This window comes from Mixophyes fleayi, chromosome 3 (assembly GCF_038048845.1).
Source record: "Mixophyes fleayi isolate aMixFle1 chromosome 3, aMixFle1.hap1, whole genome shotgun sequence".
Classification (NCBI taxonomy): domain Eukaryota; kingdom Metazoa; phylum Chordata; class Amphibia; order Anura; family Limnodynastidae; genus Mixophyes; species Mixophyes fleayi.
The window spans coordinates 117,880,728-117,900,955 of record NC_134404.1 but is presented as its reverse complement, the minus strand read 5'-3'; the positions used below and the strand labels follow the sequence as shown (position 1 = coordinate 117,900,955).

Genomic DNA, 20,228 nt, shown 5'->3' with positions numbered 1-20,228 from the left:
GCCCAGATTTAACACTTATGAAAACAGTGAACATAACATGCTCATGGCTCCAGTGCATAATAATAAATGCATGGATGCAATTGGCAGAACAAATCAGGACATTAAGATTAGCGGTCCAGGTGGGTAGCGGAGGAGGTGGTGACTAAGCAGTTAAATTGACAGGATGGTGTGTTGAATTAGGTAAGGATATTGGGCTGGAAGAATTAGTAAGAAGGGGGAACACTGCAGGAGAGGAATGTGGGACACTGTAGAGACAAGGGGCCTGATTCATTAAGGATCTTAAATGAAGAGGTATCTTATTTCAGTCTCCTGGACAAAACCATATTACAATGCAAGGGGTGCAAACTAGATTTCTGTTTTGCACATAAGTTAAATACTGACTGTGTTTTCATGTAGCACACAAATACTTGATAGCTTATTTGTACACTGAAATTTAAAGTTGATATTTGTGTGCTACATGAAAACACAGTCAGTATTTAACTTATGTGCAAAACAGAAATCTAGCTTGCACCCCTTGCATTGCAATATGGTTTTGTCCAGGAGACTGAAATAAGATACCTCTTCATTTAAGATCCTTAATGAATCAGGCCCAAGGAGAGAAATCTGTGTAGTGGAAGTATTTTGTTAGTACAGATGAATAGATTGGACATACCAAGAAACAAAACGAGAGCAGATTTGCAATTTTTTTATTTTTTTATTATTTTTTTTTAAATCGTCAGTGAGTTTATTCATGCTCAGAAGTCAGTAGTGAGTGTCGGGTAGTGTACAAGCAGGTGATTGAGGTGTAGGGTAACAGGACTTGCTGGATAGTGATAGATATTCTCCTGTAGCAGTGAGGTCAGGTAGTGTTCTACTTTTTACCTCCTGTGTAACTCCGGTATAACTCTGAATGATGTTACAATAATCCTAATGCACTTGTAACTAACATACTTTGAACTAAATACAGTAGGTAAGCAGCCAACACTGGCTTGCAGCCACTACATACATGGGATCCAAATGTAACAACCTCGCTTACCACCAGGTATATTCTCTGCATAAAAGCAGTTTAAACCATGTTAATGCCTTTATGTTGCTCTCTTTATAACACTGACTTTACTTTGTCAGTTTTAGCAGTAAAGTTGAATGTAAATAAGAGCTGTAAGAGAGGTAGTGGTTGATACAAACACAGATGGAGAGAGAAATGCTGAACCCAAAAACCACACTTAAATGCAAATTGTTACTCCTGTGTTTTTGTTATTCCCTGCTAATTCTGATAATCGAGGATAAAATGGAACAACTGATGACAAATAATTTTAAAATCTACCGACAGTAATTCAATTCTGGTAATTCCAATATGTAGTAAAAGCAGCAGCAGAACATTACTTTACAAGTGCAACAATAAAAAAATAAATATCACCGAAAATAAGGTGGTGGTATTCTTGCGTATATATTCCTTTAAGCTACCACACATATAAAGATCCAGTTGTCCAGATTGGCTAGTTTTTATTTACCTACTACTTAGTGTGTTGGCAACAAAAGACCAATAACAATGAAAGCCAATCAATATGAAGTTGATCATACAGCCTTCCAAATTTCTGTAGGTTGCGTGCATCTAAATTGGTTGAATAGATGGGTGTAGTTACATTAGTTGTTTTAGGAACAATCACAATTGAGCATACTTTGAATCTTCATAGAAGTCACAATGAATAAAACCATTATCCATTATGCTGGGAATTGTTGCTTTAGTTTCCCTGTGCCATTCAGGCCTGTATGTGTCTTTAGCTTTACTATTTGCCAATAAATGTATTTTTCTTTAATTTTCCCTCCCCCAATCTAATTCTAGTAGGTCAACTTACTACATTTTATCCCACATTAAGTCATTGAAGAGAGGATTTTTGTACTGTCCATTAAATCCTCTCTGTTGCTTAATGGGTAGACAGTGTATAGGATCAACTCTTGAGGAGGCATAGAAAATATAAAAATGATTATCTACCCCCTATAAACCCTTGGTCCCCTGGTTCTTCCCAGTAACAAAGAGATTCACACCAAGAAGAAACACCCTTTGTTGCACTGCATCCAATTCAACAGAGCCAATTAAATATGCAGCCATTGCTTTCCAAATCTGGATGGCTAGCTCCTTGGATCAGACCTTCATCTATATAATATCCGGCTTTGGACCTGAAGATTTGCCATGGCCTGAGGCGATGTCAAAGGAAAGCCTTTGAGATTGAATGAGTAAACTAAAGGAAGTACAGGTGAACTTAACACATGGGGATGAGTAGGTATGCATCTTTGATATCCGGGGACACTATAAATTACCTTTCCACCATTAACTGTATAACGAACTGTAGCAATTCCCTCTTGAATTGCTCTGTGGGAGAAACATGAGATTGAAAACAGAATGAAAGGGTCCAAAGTTTGGATTATAACCTGGGATGATCAATCACTATAGTAAACCCCCACCATGTCCAGGAGCACCTGGGTTGTATGTGCACTGGGAACCAAAAGGAGGTAATAAAAAAATTGGTTTGCAGTTTAAAGGATATCATATATCATCATCACCATTTATTTATATAGCGGCACTAATTCCGCAGCGCTGTACAGAGAACTCACTCACATCATTCCCTGCCCCATTGAAGCTTACAGTCTAAATTCCCTAACATACACACACAGAGACTAGGGTCAATTTGATAGCAGCCAATTAAACTACTAGTATGTTTTTTGGAGTTCTTTGGATATATCCCTAGTTTAAAATGTTGATCTGAGTTCTCAAGACCAGGAGTAGCTGAAAAGCAGATGGTAAGCCCCACTGCCTGTGTTCACTATCTGGATGCTACCCAGCTAGGCACAGGAGACCTTACACCTGATGAAAAAAAGAAAACTTTGTGCTGAAAACTACCATGCTGTTTTTCAGTCATAGTAGCAGGTCATCAGGGTCCTAAGACAATGGGCAACTTAAAATAAAACAGCAGCGACAGTCAATAGTGGGTACTATGTGCATTCCACTTAAGTTTTACCCACTAGTGCTCCTAGGGAACATCACCATGGTTTAGCCTAACTAGGTGTACCCAGAACAGTAGAACCCATAGGGCAGCTGCTGATTCACTTGAAGTGGGTATGATGAAGTGCTACAGTATGTCAGGTGGATGGAGGGATTGAACTTACCCTATCTGTCACATTCCAGGGGACATCTCTCCTTCAATTAAGTAAATAGGGAATTAAGACAATGCAATAAGAACAAATTTAACATTGATGATGGCACTGAACCAACTGTAACAATAGTATTCTTCAGCCAGCCCCTCGGACAGTTTCTCTGTTCTCGGAAATGTAAAAGTAGGATTCTTGTACATGTGAAAACGTATGAGTGCTACAAATCAGTACAACATGCCCAACGATTCATTTTAATTTTTGTATTCTGGAAGCTATCATATTAATGTTTCAAAAAGTGGACAGTACTGTACTGTAACATGGCAATGGCAAAACCAGGATTCCAACTGCTACTAAAGTAGAAATATAAAGTAATAACCTTAAGCTAGGTACATACAGCTGAAATGTTCTCCCAATGTAATATCAATATTCAACAATTTTACCACGAGTGAATGTCCAGATCAGCATGTCGATTCATGTGTACACACTTACATGATTTACATTAATCTGTGCTCTTCATCTGCCATAACCATCTGCTGAAAAGATCACGACTTTGTAGACTGTATAGAGATCTGCCTACACTGCTGGTGGTGAGTGTATACACACTGCAGGATTTGCCCAACATCATTCCATCGTTTATAGAGATTTTTAGTCTGGTTATGAAAATCAAATTAAACAATATGTGCTTTGTTACTATAATACATGATCATGGGAGCATACACCCTAATGCAATTTCAGACCCAACAGTCATTTATCTTGCGATTTGCAGAATAAATCAGGTGAAAAACATGTAGTGTGTACCCAGCTTAAGGTTCATACATTTGCTTTTACATGTTTAAACCCTCCACCACTTTCATGGTTCTTCTACTACTAGGATGGTCTCTACTCTCGAAACAGAGGAAGTACCAACATCGGGAGCTATATTAATTCACTTTAACCAAATGGTAGCTGTATTATAATTCAATAGGCAAATTTTTGTCCCAGGGATTATTATTTTCAAAACAAGACAAGCATATTTTCATATGTTGTAGATGTGTGAAAAGCAGTCCTCTCCAATGACACCAAAAACAGAGGTAGCTTTTTATGAAGAAACGGTTATTTCACAAACCCAAAAACATTTAAGATTTATTGGTCCTTTAATGTTCCAACGACTTGACTAACTACCTGTTAATCTAGCCCCTCCCTCTTCAAGCTTGCAAACACATGAACATGCAGGCGTTGGCTTAGCAGAAACACTCTCCACTGCTGGTAACATTCTAATAATGTTTGGCTGAAGGTTGTTCTAGACCACTACCAACTTCTTCTACTTATCTGTTTGTAGCTTTGAATAATGAATACAATAGGTGACTCTGACCTTAGTCAAACCCAAATATTAAACACTTTAGCTGAACCTCCAAAACGCCCCATCTCACCAAGTACAAAATGCAGTGCTTTATATATTCCCCACTTATTTTCCTATTGCAATAACCTGGCTTTAATAATAATAATAAAAACTTTAAACTAATTAAACCCAGGTTACTTCAAACGTAGAAAGATTTTTTGGGAAAACACATTTGTACTGTGTGAATAGATTTTGTTAATTTCATTAGTGGGTCAATATCTGTTACTAAAGAATTTGTGTTCTCTGCCCAGGTGGTACAATCAGGCTAATTGCTCATGAAAAATAAAAAAATAAAGCACTAAATAATTCAGGAGTTTTTATCTGAAATTGTAATTACTAAATGTAATGCAGAGGGCTGGTTGAAATGTGGATGTAGAACATAATGTTTTTCTCTTTAAACCTATAATCAACGCTCTTTTGAAAGAAGAAAAATACAGTTTCTATATATTTAGCCACATAAAATAAGAGTATCAGAGTATCAGTGGCGGGGCAGAAGCATAGCAACATTGAAACGTCTGCAATCAAGTGTTAGTTGGGGAGTTGCCTATAGAGAAGGGGACATAATGTAAAAGTTCAATTAAAAAAGAAAAAAGGCTGGTCAATGTGTATGTAATGAATGTTTTTTTTTCCACAGGAGTAACACTTAAAAGTAAATACAGATTTAATAATTACAGGAAAAATGTACCTGCTATTTTTATATATTTAAACAAAATTAAAACTTTCTTTGTAACGTCTATCTACAAGTCAAAGGTGCATCAAATCTAGTTTTTGTTTTACTGCTGCATGCTTTTGCATATTTGCATGCTTACATAATAAATATTAAATACAAAATCAAAATGAAGCCACACAGATTGTATGGTAGCTTTACTCAATGTCCCACAGCTGACCAAAGTTCATGTCCCAAAAATAATTTATAAAAAAAAAAATAAAAAAAAAAATGGAACATCTGAGGTAACAATGGAAGGTCAACCACCTAAAGATAAGTTTATAAGTTGTGGAAGTATACTTTTATTTCAAGTACAGCTTGAATTTTTCCCAAAGGGGGGGTAAGAAAGAGCAGCTTTAATCCATGAGTCTGCATTCACAGAGTTCCTTGTATATCCTTTTTCGTATGTGAGGCATGTCTTCTTGTGAGAACTGGAAAGGCTGTTCTAAAGCGAGGCACTTGCAGTACTGTCAATAGGAAAATAGATTTATGTCAATTAGAAGACTACAAGCCACAATGCACAATGCATAATGCAGCACGTTACATGTTGCAAGTATAAATCTACTCTCTGGTCATTTTGCTGTAAACTCACCTTGAGCATAAACACGCCACAATCGCTGTCATTCTTCTGTTGTGGAATACACTGAAAGACGAGAGTTAAATTTAATACCACATGATAGACATTAAACATTATGACTAGTATGTGAACATTGGCAAACATTACTGAAATATAGGCAGATTTTCTTTATTACATTCCGGTACTTGCTCAATTCTGTTTTCATGCAATAAATTACTAACATTTAAAGAGTCATATATACACCTCATGTGCCTTGATGTCAAAGGGACAGGAGTTTTGTTTTTTTAACACCGCAATGGATAAACCCTTTTCAAGCAAGTAATCTCTGTAAACATGGTCTAAAATGCCTGAATATACCTTAGTAACAGCAGTCTGCCACCCCTGAAGAAACTCTTGTTGATTTTTCTCCTTGGCTTCTGTAAGTAGGTACTTGCGTATGTTCTACAGGAATTAGAAAACAAAAAGGTTAAAATACATTTTCATTTGAGCAAGAGACATAATATGAGCCACCATAAAAGATGTAAACTCTTTTTTTAAATCATTTTTTCCCTTTAAATAAAAATTTGCAAAGCGGCTAAAGATATTGAAATAAAATACGTAAAGGTTACCTAAAGTTTACATAAAATTAGAAGTGAAAATGAGGAAACAAGCGGAACAGTACTGTTGTACAATCCATCAACAAAAAAAAGAAAAGAACTATGAACCAATAGTGATACAATAAAGATGAGGTTCCATGCAATTAATGATTAGAAATCAATTAGGACGAGACAATGGCAATTGTAATGTTATGGCCATTTAGAACTTTGAATCTTTGAAGCTGAAAATGTATTCACCAATGATTAATTCACACAAAATAGCCAAATTAATAATACATTGAAGTGTCATCTAAATTTTTAGATTTGAGGACAAAGGACCAATTAAGTTCAACTATTCATAAACTCTAACTTCAAAAGGGCAAAACAACACCCAATTTCACAGTTGCAAAATGATACCAGAGGGGAATTTTTCCTGAGTCCCAAATTGGCATAAAATTACACGGATCACCTCATAATGTCCTATCCTATTTATAGCTACTTATACTTTCTTGTAAGAAAGGTTTCCAATCCATTTTCAAATTTCTTTAGTGGCTTTGCCCTCATTTACATTTACAGTAAAGAACCCTTCCTATGCTCATGATGAAACAATCATTCTTCTTTTTAATTCCATTAGGATTGATGACCTCTATGTGGTCCTTGGTACAAAATTCATTAGACAAATCTTTATATTCACCTTTAATCTATTTACACCTATCAGGTTACATCTAAAATGCACCAACCCAAGGGAAGAAATTACAAAAAACGTTTTCTAGTCTCTAATCAAGCCATTCCTTTTATTCCTCTGAACTCTCTCAAGTTCTCATATGTCCTTCTTACTGTGAGTTACTCAAAACTGTACCCATATTCAAGATGTGGTCTAACAAATGACACTGGTAATATATTTATATTGCATGTATTTATCCCATTTTCTATGCATCCCAGGATTTTATTTGTCTGGAAAGCCACTGGGCTGGAACTGTGTGCTGCTACTCAGTCTTCCGTCACTTAATATTCCTGTTCCATCTTAGTTTTCTCATTTAAAAAAAAATAAAAAGGAAGGACACATGACGTAGAAAGTGTAAGTGAAAGAAGTTGATGTTTAAGATAAAAGCAATGTATTTTGCTTTAAAAAAAACAAACACAAACAAAACAAAGACACTTACCTCTACACAAAATTTAAAATGTATGCCTTGGGAATCATAATAGGAAATAATTTTATTAGGGATATTCACAGCAATGAGAGACCAGTGAACTTCTAGGTGGATGGGAATTAACAGCAGGGTCTTTTTGAAAATATCCACCTATAAAATGAAAAGACAACATTAAAGCGTTTGGAAACCAGGTCAATGTAGTAAGGTGCATTTATCTAACTATATTAAAGTACATATTTAAATGATTCACTTTTCTATGAACTATTGCTGGCTGAGGCATGGCTATCTGCCATAACTTTGAAAAAGTTATGGCAATCTAAAATACTCTATAAATCATACTAATAAAAAATATTAACAGTTACAATTTGAGGACTGTGGGGCGTGAACAGGCTGACCAGAAATGCAATGTATTGTTTAGATGTAGTTAATTTAGCAAAGGGTATTTTCAGGCCACAGCTAGCAATTATGTTTTATCAGAGTGTGTGGTCTGAATGATTGCAAAATATAGATATGACCAAGTCACATGTTTGTACAACAGTATATATTAAATTAACCTCTCAGATTTGCTAGAAACTATTTGTCATGTTACACTGTGACAAGAAGAAGCTTGAACATTTTCTGTATTCCTGCATTAATTTAACATCAATAATTTTCATCTAAGCATGTATTAAAATAGATTCTGACACAAATCACAAAAATGGTATGTTTTCAGATCTCCATTGTACACATTGGACCTAGATTTACTGTCTGTATTGGAAAAAAGAGATTTCAACCTTTCTCTAACCACTGAAAATTTAACTATATTCTCATATAGTTTACATTCAAAAGCCAGAGGTGTTCCTTCCATACTAGAATGAAAGCAATTGCTTACTGCAGTGTAAAATGAGTGTAATGTGTAAAATAGCTTCCTAAAAGGAAATTATGATTTTCTGTAAACACATTTGTAATATAAAGCCAAAAAAAAATTATTAAAAAACTTGCCTTTTTAGTCCATCTTTTCACCCCATTATAACCTTTGGTCATGAGTTGTCTATGAAAGAAACTGTTAAAGAAGTGAACCTGGCAGAGAGAGTAATAATATTAGTACATCATCCCAATAAGATTTATCTTTAAAAAGTTCTCACATATAGTGAAATCAGTATGTCAAATTATGATGTAGTTGGTGTGGCCTTCTCATCCCCTACCAATTCATTACAGCAGATTAAACTAAGGAATATTTGCAGAATCTCACAGAGATCATTGATCCCTAAGTAGACACATTGGTGGTGCAATGCTCACTTTCCAAAACAAGTGGCGGAAAAGAGACAATAAAAGCAGAGTATGTTCTAATTTCCCCACATAGCCATGTGCACTGTGAGTCTAAGGGCTATATTTACTAAACTGCGGGTTTGAAAAAGTGGAGATGTTGCCTATAGCAACCAATCAGATTCTAGCTGTCATTTATTTAGTGCATTCTACAAAATGACAGCTAGAATCTGATTGGTTGCCATAGGCAACATCTCCACTTTTTCAAACCCGCAGCTTAGTAAATATACCCCTAAGTCTCTTATGTAATCAATAATATACCTCCTCATGTTACTAAAACAGGAACCTTAATGCACTCTTAGGATTCACCAATTGCTCCAAACTAGAACCGGGCAGAAACTGGAGAGGTGCAAAGTGTCCCCTTACTAATACCTATCTTATCTATATCATCCAAGTAGAATATGTGGATAGTTATTTCAGATTTAACAAAATACAGCTCTTCCAATCACAAAACATTTTTTCTTTCAGATGATAACCAGGTTAAATAAAAATGCTCTGTATGCCCTACTATGCTGGACTGAAAGATTACAGCAATTTATAACATAGGCAACACACCTTCTCTGGTACAGCATCCATTATGAGTTCACCATACATGTTAATAACCTGTAAAAGAAAATACATTGAACATTATAAGAGAAACATATTAGGCAGGTTTAACAAAGATAATAGAAATCACTTATCCCAGGACAATGCTTGCCTGGTGGTAAGCCACAAAGCTGTTCTAAGTGTACAATGCACAGCCAACCTGTGTCATGTCCCAGAGTGAATAAAAATAACCAGCTCTGCTGTGCTTTTTGTATTTGATACAACTGTGTGCAGACAGCAGGTGTCTCCAGGAGCACATAATATAGCTGTCTGATGATATAAATAAATGTCTAGAAAATGCAACACATTTAGTAAAAGTTACAAGACAGCATGTACAAGACAATATAAAAGTCAACGCCTCCAGTTTGCTTATAAGAGAAGGTGATCTGCTATATTAGACACAGCAACCGTAGGCAGCTGTGGGTTTCCCCCCTTGCCTGCTGTCACACATTCAGATTTCTAACCCAGTCATGTAACCAATAATGGCCGATCCAACCTTGCCACCTACTGTAATATGGCAGAATATTACACAAATTATTCATCTTTATCTATATAATGCCATCTTATTAATATTTAATCACATCAGTATCTGCCCCAGAAGAGTTTACAATTTATTTTCTCTACCACACAAACACACACTGCTCATTTTTGTCAAAAGCCAATTACCTTACCAACATGTTTTTGGCATGTAGGAAGACACTGGGAGCTCTCGGTGGACACCCAACACAAATAAGGGGACATACAAACTACAAAGACAAGGCCCTGGTTGTAATTAAACACACTGCCTCAGTGCCGTGAGGAAACAATGCTAACCACTTCACCACCAAAATAAATACAATTAAAATGAGTGTCTTTGGTGGAGATAAGGAAGCATTGGGACAAAAGATGCACCCATTGAAATGAATAGGAAATCACACTCACCTCACTGGTTTTCAGGCATCTCTACTGTCTGAAACCAGTGAGATTTTATGAGATTTCCAGTGTGATACCCCCTGCTTTATACTTTACAATGTAGAAATCAATCATTTCTGGGATTGTGAGATGAATGGTGGCTTTGAAATCTTATGAAGTGCATATTTACAAGGGCGACTTGCAAACCACCATGTACATCACAAAACAACATTTTAATTACTGTCAATTGGATATTCATCTTCCTAGACTCTTTAAAATCTAGAAGCCAGCAGGATCTTTAAGTGACTTTCCCCATATTTCTATTTTGTCCACCCCCGGGATAAAAAAGTTTAAATATTACTTGCAAAAACAACAGCACCAAACCTTGAAAACGGATCTGATTTTAATAATCCACAATATTTCATGGCAAAAAGGTTAAAACAAAATATTGTAGCACTATTTACAAGTCTTTTTATCTAGTCTACATGAAAAAATGGAAACAAGCACTGCAATGTCATACCTGGTCATTAAGCCAATTGTGTCCATCTAGAGTAGCGAGGTCATAAATATCAAGCATGTGTTTATTATAGAAGACACGGAAATTGCACACACTAGCTTTGGAATGCTTGGCTCTGTACTTTGCTATTTCCTTGCTAATGAAAGATGCCCTGAGAGAGACAATACAATTCAAATTAATAAAAGTTCATACTTTGCAGTTCAAAGTAGTCTAATAAACTACCTTAAATTTACCATTACACTCAGACTTAACATAGGTACAGTTTAGTCACTGGTTGAGCATTATGGGAAATGCAGCATATAAAAGGGGAGATGTCACACATTGCCAAGCAGTTATCTCTTCAAATGGTGAACTGCAGAAATATACAACGATATAGAATTTTCATATGTTCTTGGCCTAAGTGCATTAGTTCTTCTGAAATGATCATACAATATAAAATAATAAGCATGGTAGAGAAGACACTGCTCACCATACATTCAAATACAAATCCCAAGATACACTGTGCGCTTGAAATTAATGGTGTTTGTATCCTGCAACAATTTGTTCTTATTGTGAAAGAAAAAATTGTGGGCCACTTTTAGAAGTCTGTTAAAGTCGGATTTGCTCTAATATTATTATTGTCAATCTATATTGTTAATTTATGAATAGTCTATTTAATGATATGGACTATTTAACCTTTAAAATGGCTGAGGGATATTTACTAGAATGTAGATCCATGTTGGCGAATCAATTGCTTTGTAACTGCTCATGTGACCTCTGTGATGACAATGTTGTAAATACACCCACTATTGTTAAATGTTCAAAAAGTGGCTGGCATTCATTCAACACACTATCTCTTGCCTAGAAATCATGAAAGACCGGGTTGTATGCAATCTATATATGTAACTTAATATGTAACAATCAAACATCTTTTTGCTACATCATCTACCAGGAAGAATGGACAACATTCATTTATTTTGAAAATGAATTTATCAAGACAAATACAGATTAAAAGATTTTTGTTAGAAACAAAATATCAAACCTGTGGGAAAATTCCTCATTGAAGACTTCCTTTAATCGCGTCAGTATATCCTTCTCAGACAACGGAATCAAGCTACCATATTTCTTTAAGACCTCGCTCAAAAGTCCTGGAAATATGTACAGAAAATAATCAACATTAAAAACACACAGAAACAGCAATATACCATACATGTCAACTAATTTTGAGCGGAGACAGGGGACAAAGTGAGAAGGTTCACCAATACTACTACTAGAGGGACTTGCTAACCCTAACTATATGACTACTTATAAGAAACCCATTATCAACTTCCAGTATAGGCTATGTTTATCTCTTTCTAATTTTAAGGCTATACCCTCCGTCAGTCCCACAAGACTACTATTATTCATAACAATGTTATGGTGCTGGAAAGCAAACACCTGCAAGTATATTTTACAGATGAGAGCAGGAGTATCAAAAAGGAGTGTAAAAAGATCCTCCAAAAAGTGCTAAAAACTATATCCAAATAAATGAGGATGCCTGATGTTGAGTTACAAGCTTAAATGTTTTGATAAAAATATGAACCATAACTTAAATTTTCTCTATAAAGATTTGCAAAAGTAAGGATAATCACTGACAACTGTGTTTTTGTTCTGCAATTTGTTAATTTTGATTAAGGTTTTACATAAATATTCATTCCTGATGGGCTTGTACATAATGTCATACTGCAAGGGAAGTCTTTTTCGGTTTCCCAGAAATAAGTTATAATGAACCATAGAATGCATTATCTTAACCATGAAAACACTGGGGGCGTCATCAAGTACAAACTTGGATATACTATTATAGGAAAGACAAATTAATTCTGGCTGCATCCTAACCCTTACACAATACAAAAAGGCCATGCTATTTAAATTAATTGTTAACCTGACCATCACAGTATACCAACATGTGGGGATTAAATCTCAAATAAGTACCTTTGTTCCTAAATAATATGACATCAGACTTACACTAAAACACACAATTTTTATATCGCTACACTCTAGATGTATTAGATTAATTTTGGGAACATGGGGTTGTACAAATTAAAAGAATCTGTGAGAAAAATAATAAAAGCGGTTTTTTTATTGGTGCACTCCGTGATCAAAACAATATTCTCTTTTTTAGCTGCATAAATTAAAATTGTAAATGTAATAGCAGAATAAATCTTTATTGTAAAAGGCATTATGTAAGGGAAAAAAGGAGGAGAGAAAATGAATGTTTCCATGATTATTCCCATATTTACTTTTACATAATGCGTGCACCACAGTCTTAGCCCAAAATGTAATCAGCTTGGGAGTTTAGGGATACCAGAGTGTATCTCCTTTTACAAGGTCCGACACAGTTATGCGGTCTTGGGACAAAGGTGGACATTTTCATTTGAAGTATTCACCCTGGCAAAGCACACAGATAAAATATACCCATGTGCACAAACCATTATGGCATAAGCAGGGATAGAGATGAGGGTAGAAGTACAAATGCTTTGGTGTGACATTCACACATTTTTTGCAGAATGCATTAAACTTTTTGTAGAAATTATTTCTAATAAACAACTTTTTTTTTTGCTAATGATTTAATAGTTCTTGTTTTTTTTTCTTTTTTTTAGATTAGGAAACCTTTTAGTGCAAGCCCGCCCAATGTCTCTGAAAACCAGGACCAAGTGTTATGTGCCAGAAATGTTCTAAAAGAAACATTCTAAAATAGCATACAATACATTATAATGCAAAATATGTAGTATACAGCCCAAAAGAACTACAATTAATACTAGTGTAGTACAACATATAATGCAAACAGTGCCACACACGTAACAGCAACTATACAGCAAAGCTTACCACATTATACCAGCAGTGCCAAACTACCAAATATTAAGGACAGGAAAGGAGAACAGAATCAGACAATGAGACAAGAGTTGAGGCCATGATGCCTAGTTATCTTTTACAGTAGGTTTTAACTGATGTATAGAAAGTTAAACAGTAGGGATGCTGTGCATGAGATTGTGTCTAATAAATGGGGTCTTCAAGACCTGACCCTCACCATTATTCCAATTGAGGGGAGGGGCTTTACTGTAATTTATGGTCAGGGTGAGAGCTCTTTAAATAGGTTGTCTAATCAAGCTAAAAAATGGACTATGTACTTGCCTGTGGGCAGAGAGACGAATATACAAGGGGCACCAGAGACGAGACCTAAGAATTTAATACATACTGCCCACAGGCAGTACATGCTTCATTTCAATTCAAGGTGGACAACTTCTTTATCTAAGGTGCAAGCTTTTTATGGGAATAGGTGCTAGTCTAAATGTACTTGTATAATTCTGTTTTTTTGAAAAACCACAGATACTAAAAAAAGAAACTGAGGTTTAAAATGCATCTCCTAATGCACCAAACACAAACACTCTGTACATCTGCAAGGGTTAGAATTATATTTTACATAATCTATTAATAGCGAGGTAACTGATCATACAGAGATCAACATTATCAACAAATACATTACTATAGTTTCTAGTTCACCGGTTTATACACAGTGCTAACAGTTTAGACTGGACATCAATAAGAATGATATATATATATATATATATATACCACAAATGCAGGATGCCAGTTGCTCATCTGGGACACAGCTGATTATTTTCTGGCCATTCTTTAACCCCTGTTTTGCTGACACATCTAATCCTTCTTCAGGTCTTGTCTCTGGCAGAGGAGTTTTACAGTAAGGGTGATCTAATAGTTTTGTGCTACATAACTCCGAGTTTGTGTTTTCATCCACCTCCATGGGGAAGGAATCGCCACCATTCTCCATTGTTGCCAAGGAAACAGTGTCCTGGTATTCGACATTTTCATTCACACACACTTGCACTTTGTCAGGAGCGAGGAGCATCAATGCATCACCCTCTTCCCCCTGTGCATCTGTGTCCTCCTGACATGATGTAGATATTTCTTTTTCTGTTACATACACATGTGGGTAACTATTAATAACGGGAACGTCACTTATTTTCTTGTGTACGGCCTCTCCGGCACACCACTGAGGAGCTGAGCAAAGCAGTGGTTGCTGGCTGTCTTTTAATAGAGATCTGCTGGATGCAACATTTGCAAACTGAGCCTCTATACTCTGCAACTTAACAGTCTCATCTTTTAGGCAGCTTTTGGTTGTGCATTGCTGGATTTCGTATAAAATCCCTGAAGTGTTATTGTTCATATCGTATGACGTGCTTGCCACCTTTTTAGGTCTCAGAATTTTCGACTTCAAATAGGAAAATACTTTACGAATCTTGTTTCTCAGAGATTTCCTGCAACAATTCCAAAAGCCTTTCTGAAACCACAGCCGGTTAAAATCCAGTAGTTTAAAGCTTCTCTTTCTTGCTCTGAGTTTTTGAGACTGTAATCCACGACGCGCTGTAAACAGAGGAAATTTTCTATGCATCATAAATAAGGGCACTCTTCCTATAGAAAGCAAATCACAAATTTTCAGCACCCATAAACCTCCAAAGCGTCTCTTCTTTAATGGAGGACAAGGTCTTTTTCCAGGACTCTTAAAAGTTACAAGGGTGTGGTCACTTTCATCCTTGAGTTTCTGCGCCTGAATGGTCTTTTTTGATGGCCCAGCAGCAACGTCCCTGTAGGCAAGATTATTTAATGCATGTTTTAAAGTCACCGGTTTAGATTCTTCAGGTGTCTTTGACAGTGGTCTTGCTATTTTTTTACTCAGTTCAATGTCAGAAAAACAATTAAGGAGTTTATTTTTGCAACTAGATTCTCCCTTGTTTAAGTTACTTTGCCTTGAGCTAGAGACGTGTCCAGGACATTTCCTTTTCTTCCGTTGTTTGGCTAGACTCCTTCCAATGTGCTGATCTTTGCGGTCTTTCTTTATGCCTCCATCAGTCCACTTACTGGATAAGGAAGCATGGTGTCTCTTGGAGAGAGAATTCTTAAAACCTCCAAATTGCGTAGTCCATGATTTAGACTTGACCGAAAGTCGACCTCTTTTATGACGTAAAGATTTATGTTCTTTCATTTTTATGCAACATTCTGAACTTGATAACCTAAAATACACAAAACAGTCTAAATCAGTCGGAATAGCATTAGTCAGTCACAGAGGATTATTACCTCAGCAGTATGATATACAAAGCTGTAGTGTATATCATGCCAATATAGTAGAAAAATCATATTTTTTTTTGCACATTATGACATGGCCTGCGTGCTGAAAGCAGTTCAAACTAATGGTATAGGGTTTAGTGTTCTCCCATAAAATTTTGCCAGCCAAATGGCAGTAAGAAGCAGCCAGGTGGGGGCAATTGCAATACGTTGCAATCATATTGAAAGGTTTGGAGGTTATTGCCCACACCTGCCAGGACTGGTCAGACTGGTGTAACACACATTGCTAACTGTAGTGCCTGTTCCAATAGGAGAAACAATGGTTTATTCTACTATAATAGGACTCTGTTGGGCTCCAAGAGCCAGGTGGCCAGTAAAAAACAACCGGATGAAGCACCCGGGAAATAGGTGCTGGAGAGAACACTGGAGCTAACTGTCCTCTAGAGAACCTACAGAAAGCTGTAACGGGCATTGACAACAAGACGATGTACTAAGGCCCCTAGCCTTACTCCACCCAACTTACTCCTACCGGCCTGCGCAAACTTCTATTACCGTGTAAACGCAGTCATCTTGTTCCTCAAACCCACGCCACTGAGGCGAAGATCTAGGCACACATGCAGAAAGCGAGGCGCACAATGCGTCCAAAAGTGATTTTGCACTACAAAGAGGACATTTTGTACCTTATAAATTACCACCAGTAGCCTATGTGAAGGCACATATGTACCAAACACATGTAGTGGAAATATCAGAGACTAGAGTATCCCTTGAGAGAGGTGTCCAGTTGTGTAGTCTTCACAGGGATGCAGTAGTTCAGTGAAGATTACATGAGTGGACATCCCAAAGGCTACTAAAACCACACTTCCTGTGTTTTTTGTTCACTCAGATTCCAATAAACTGAATTGAAAAAACAAAACAAAACAGAAAACAAACACTAATAAGTATACCGTGCAATACCTATAAACTAAATCATTCTTTTCATGCACTTTAAAAAGCATAAAAATACCAAAATTCTGATATTGTTTACATTTCTGACAAATCACACAATTATGCAAACCAGAAACATTAGTCATTTTTCAATCTATGTAGCAGTTAATCACTACTGAAGTCACACTGCGGCATAAAGGACTTAATTTATAATCGGGCACTAAAAACCAACAGGATCATTGAGGCACTTCATTTAACATGTTTCAGTGTTGCCAAACCCTAGTGATCAAGCAGTAATTTATGACAATTGATTCAGCAACTAAAGGCTGCCTCACCTATGTGTAAGTGACAAACACACCTTAACTCAGGTAATGGTTATCCTACAGACTGTACTACGTTAAAAAATAAAATAAAAAAGAAATGTAGAAAGAATGTGGCCCATGGTCATTATAATGACATTTATGGGGCAATTATCACAGAAAACTTGGCCAGTGCTGATTTGGCTATGGCATCCATGACATTGTTGTTTAGGAAGGGGGGCAAGAATCTTTATATATCTTTAATAGGTGGCTATTAATGATTTATATGTCTGCACAGTCATGTCACTACCATGGGAAACACAGCTACATGGTTCATGACATAGTGGGCAGAGGCACTTCAGGACACTCCTCTGAGCTCAGTGTGCACTGAGTAATGCAAAAATCACCCCCCCCCCCAACTTCACATGGCATGTTGAGAGCTGCAAATAGGTGTGTGTGTAACAGACAACTATACTGGTCTCCCCTCCAGAGGGTGAGTTTGAAATGGAGATAATGCTTTGTAGGGCAGGTAAGTAAAATAATTTGGATGCACACTTAAAAAGATACTCAACTGGCTACAATCCTACTTTGTGGATTAACAAGTTCAGCTCAGGTGTTTGCTAATGAAATAGTAGTGTAGAAATCACTGTGTAATGGGTCAGATTGACAGTATGCAGTTACAGCTGGCATTTTATTATCATTATAATGCACCAACTAGGCAGCACTAGTTTGTTTAGATTGTTTCCTCATTTACCTCAGCAGAGCAGGCAATATGGTATCTCCCACTCACATCACTACTAGCACACATGACAAGAACCGGGCACAGTCTCAGGATCCAAACCAGGGAGTGGGCTAGAAGCCAGTCGCCACCTCAGGGTAACGGATAGGAGCACAACTAGCGAGGTGCTGGGACGAGGCCCACACAGCAGCAGTGCTGCAATCAGAGGCTCGGGTACACTGTACACAACACAACGGCCCCACTGCACTGGGCTTCCTCCTGGGCCAAAAACACAGCTCTACGCCTCCTGTACGGAGGATCACAAGGGACAAACAACCAGCACAGGGCAAAACGCAGCCGGAAAGGAGCACGTGACCGGCCTCCTGGTGGGAGGAGGGATGGCGCCGGTCACGTGACGGCAGAGGTAAAGGTAATACGTACATAACGGTCCGTGCTTTACCTAGGCTCGGTGCCGGACACCTGACATAGGGCTTTGATCACATGATCATGTCCGTTACGAAGGGAAGGTGGATTTTAAAGTGTTCCGTATATTGATTACTGGATCAGCCCCGTAAATAATTACACACGTATACGCTGCATTACATGTACATGAATGACTGCGCTGCCTAGTGCTGGAATGTGTCTATAGTAACTGCTGGTATCACACCTGGGCCCTCTGAGCCTTCCGACTGCTGGACACCTGTACAGGTCTCTCCTGACCGTTACCGCTGATTGTCCCTGAGTGGTCTATTATCTACCGTCCCTAATAATATATAAGGGGGATTCTGTGTCTCTTGTGGCACAACGGAGCCCTGGAAAGGCACCGATAGATTTAGGGGAAGTACCAGCGAAGCCTCCGTATGTAAAGCATCACGTATCCATGGAGACGGCTTAAATGATGGTTCACCAAATTGTTCCATTATTTAAAACTTTCTCACTAGCTCAAAACCAGAACTTCGTTGCCTAAGGGCAGGTCTGTGTCAGCCAGTGAGCTGCCCGAAGCACCAGGTACCAAATAAATCCATTTAATGAGTATTTAGATTTTCGGAAATGTCTTTTTTTTCCCCCTTTAAATTAATTATTCCCCCATCCCACACCCTGTATAGCTGTTTTATCTTTTTACTCCCCTTAACTAGTTGCTATATCCTTTTATTTTAATATACTAAAAAGTAACTTAAGTATTTTTAACTTTGATTATGATTTTTTTTACTAAATAGTGAACCCACCGGGGACCTACCTGTCATAGCTGTGCACCTCACGGCAGCACTGGTTGCTTATGCGGGACAGTTAGACGTTGCAAAGACTCCCCGGTAACCTTCTCATTGTGACATCATCACCACAGCAACGGTTTAGGGAAGTCACGACCCTACCTGTCTATAATAGTATGTTTATTTATGAATCTGAAATGTAAAAATAAACTGTGCACTTTTTTATTTCTTATCCAGGACGAATGTCCCATTCCCCCTTAATGCTAGTATTTATTTATTCACTGTACAAAAGGTCTAACAGCAGCTGACTTACCAGCCTCTACAAGATCCAGGTTGCACTTTATCTGTCAGTGGTGCCATCAGGAAGGGCATATTTCTGATCCTTTTCTCAGTGAAATAAATTCCTGTTCATTTTACAGCTGTCTGATTTGTCTTTGTATATGCCAGAATAATTTTGGAGAAGAAAGATTGATGGTTTTTTTTTTAAAAAAAGCCTGTATTGTTTTGAAACTTGCTATATTTTAATTAGCACCAGTTTAAAAATATATTCATCTCACATAGAAAATATGAAAGTTTTGTGATGGTTCTTCTAAGGCTACATATATGACCATCGTTAACATTTTACATCTGTTACATTCATCTCAATAGAAGCACACTGTAAATCCATTGAGATGTAATTAGAAAGTGTTTTACATACTCATTTCCAAATGTGTTTGGCTTCAAAAACATAACAACTTCATGTTTCTTAAAGACATTTTTAAAAGCTCCTTATTGAACATACTTGCAAATCCATCTAAATGTATGTCAAATGCATACATAAATGCAATGCAGTGTAAATGTGTGGTTTTTTTTGCATGCAGTTTAATATGTTTTTTTACAGACAGCAATTAATGAAGGGACTCTTCACAAATCACATTGGATTTGCACCATTTCTGATTTCTGTATATAATTATTAAAGGTCCACTAAACCTAAAATACAAGATGATTTATATAAAAAGCTACTAATTACATTCACACATATATATGTAAAATGTCAGGAGATTATCAGATCTGAAGATATTTGTACTAAAGTTTTAATTGTTAGGGGGATTTGTTCTTGTACACAGTAATAGTTTTGAAAGACATTGCAGTCAGCCTCTCTTCGGCCTAAATGGTTGACAACACA

General features: G+C 36.9%; 1 protein-coding gene across 3 annotated transcripts; it reads right to left on the bottom strand.

Annotated features, from left to right (window-relative positions):
- Window positions 1-5,150: 5,150 nt before the first annotated feature.
- SENP5 (SUMO specific peptidase 5) lies at window positions 5,151-19,155 on the bottom strand. Of its 3 annotated transcripts, XM_075202234.1 has the most exons (11): window positions 17,892-18,217; window positions 16,595-16,808; window positions 14,406-15,862; window positions 11,836-11,941; window positions 10,818-10,965; window positions 9,377-9,424; window positions 8,498-8,575; window positions 7,529-7,666; window positions 6,148-6,231; window positions 5,806-5,856; window positions 5,151-5,680 (listed from the first exon to the last, which is right to left on the bottom strand). In XM_075202234.1, the coding sequence occupies exons 3-11, from the start codon at window positions 15,832-15,834 to the stop codon at window positions 5,570-5,572; spliced, it is 2,193 nt and encodes a 730-aa protein (XP_075058335.1). In that variant the 5' UTR covers window positions 15,835-15,862; window positions 16,595-16,808; window positions 17,892-18,217; the 3' UTR covers window positions 5,151-5,569. The 3 variants fall into 3 exon arrangements, with proteins under 3 accessions (XP_075058335.1, XP_075058336.1, XP_075058334.1); XM_075202235.1 differs by lacking the exons at window positions 16,595-16,808; window positions 17,892-18,217 and adding an exon at window positions 19,093-19,155; XM_075202233.1 differs by lacking the exon at window positions 16,595-16,808 and having other exon boundaries at window positions 17,892-18,216.
- Between the last annotated feature and the right edge of the window lie 1,073 nt (window positions 19,156-20,228).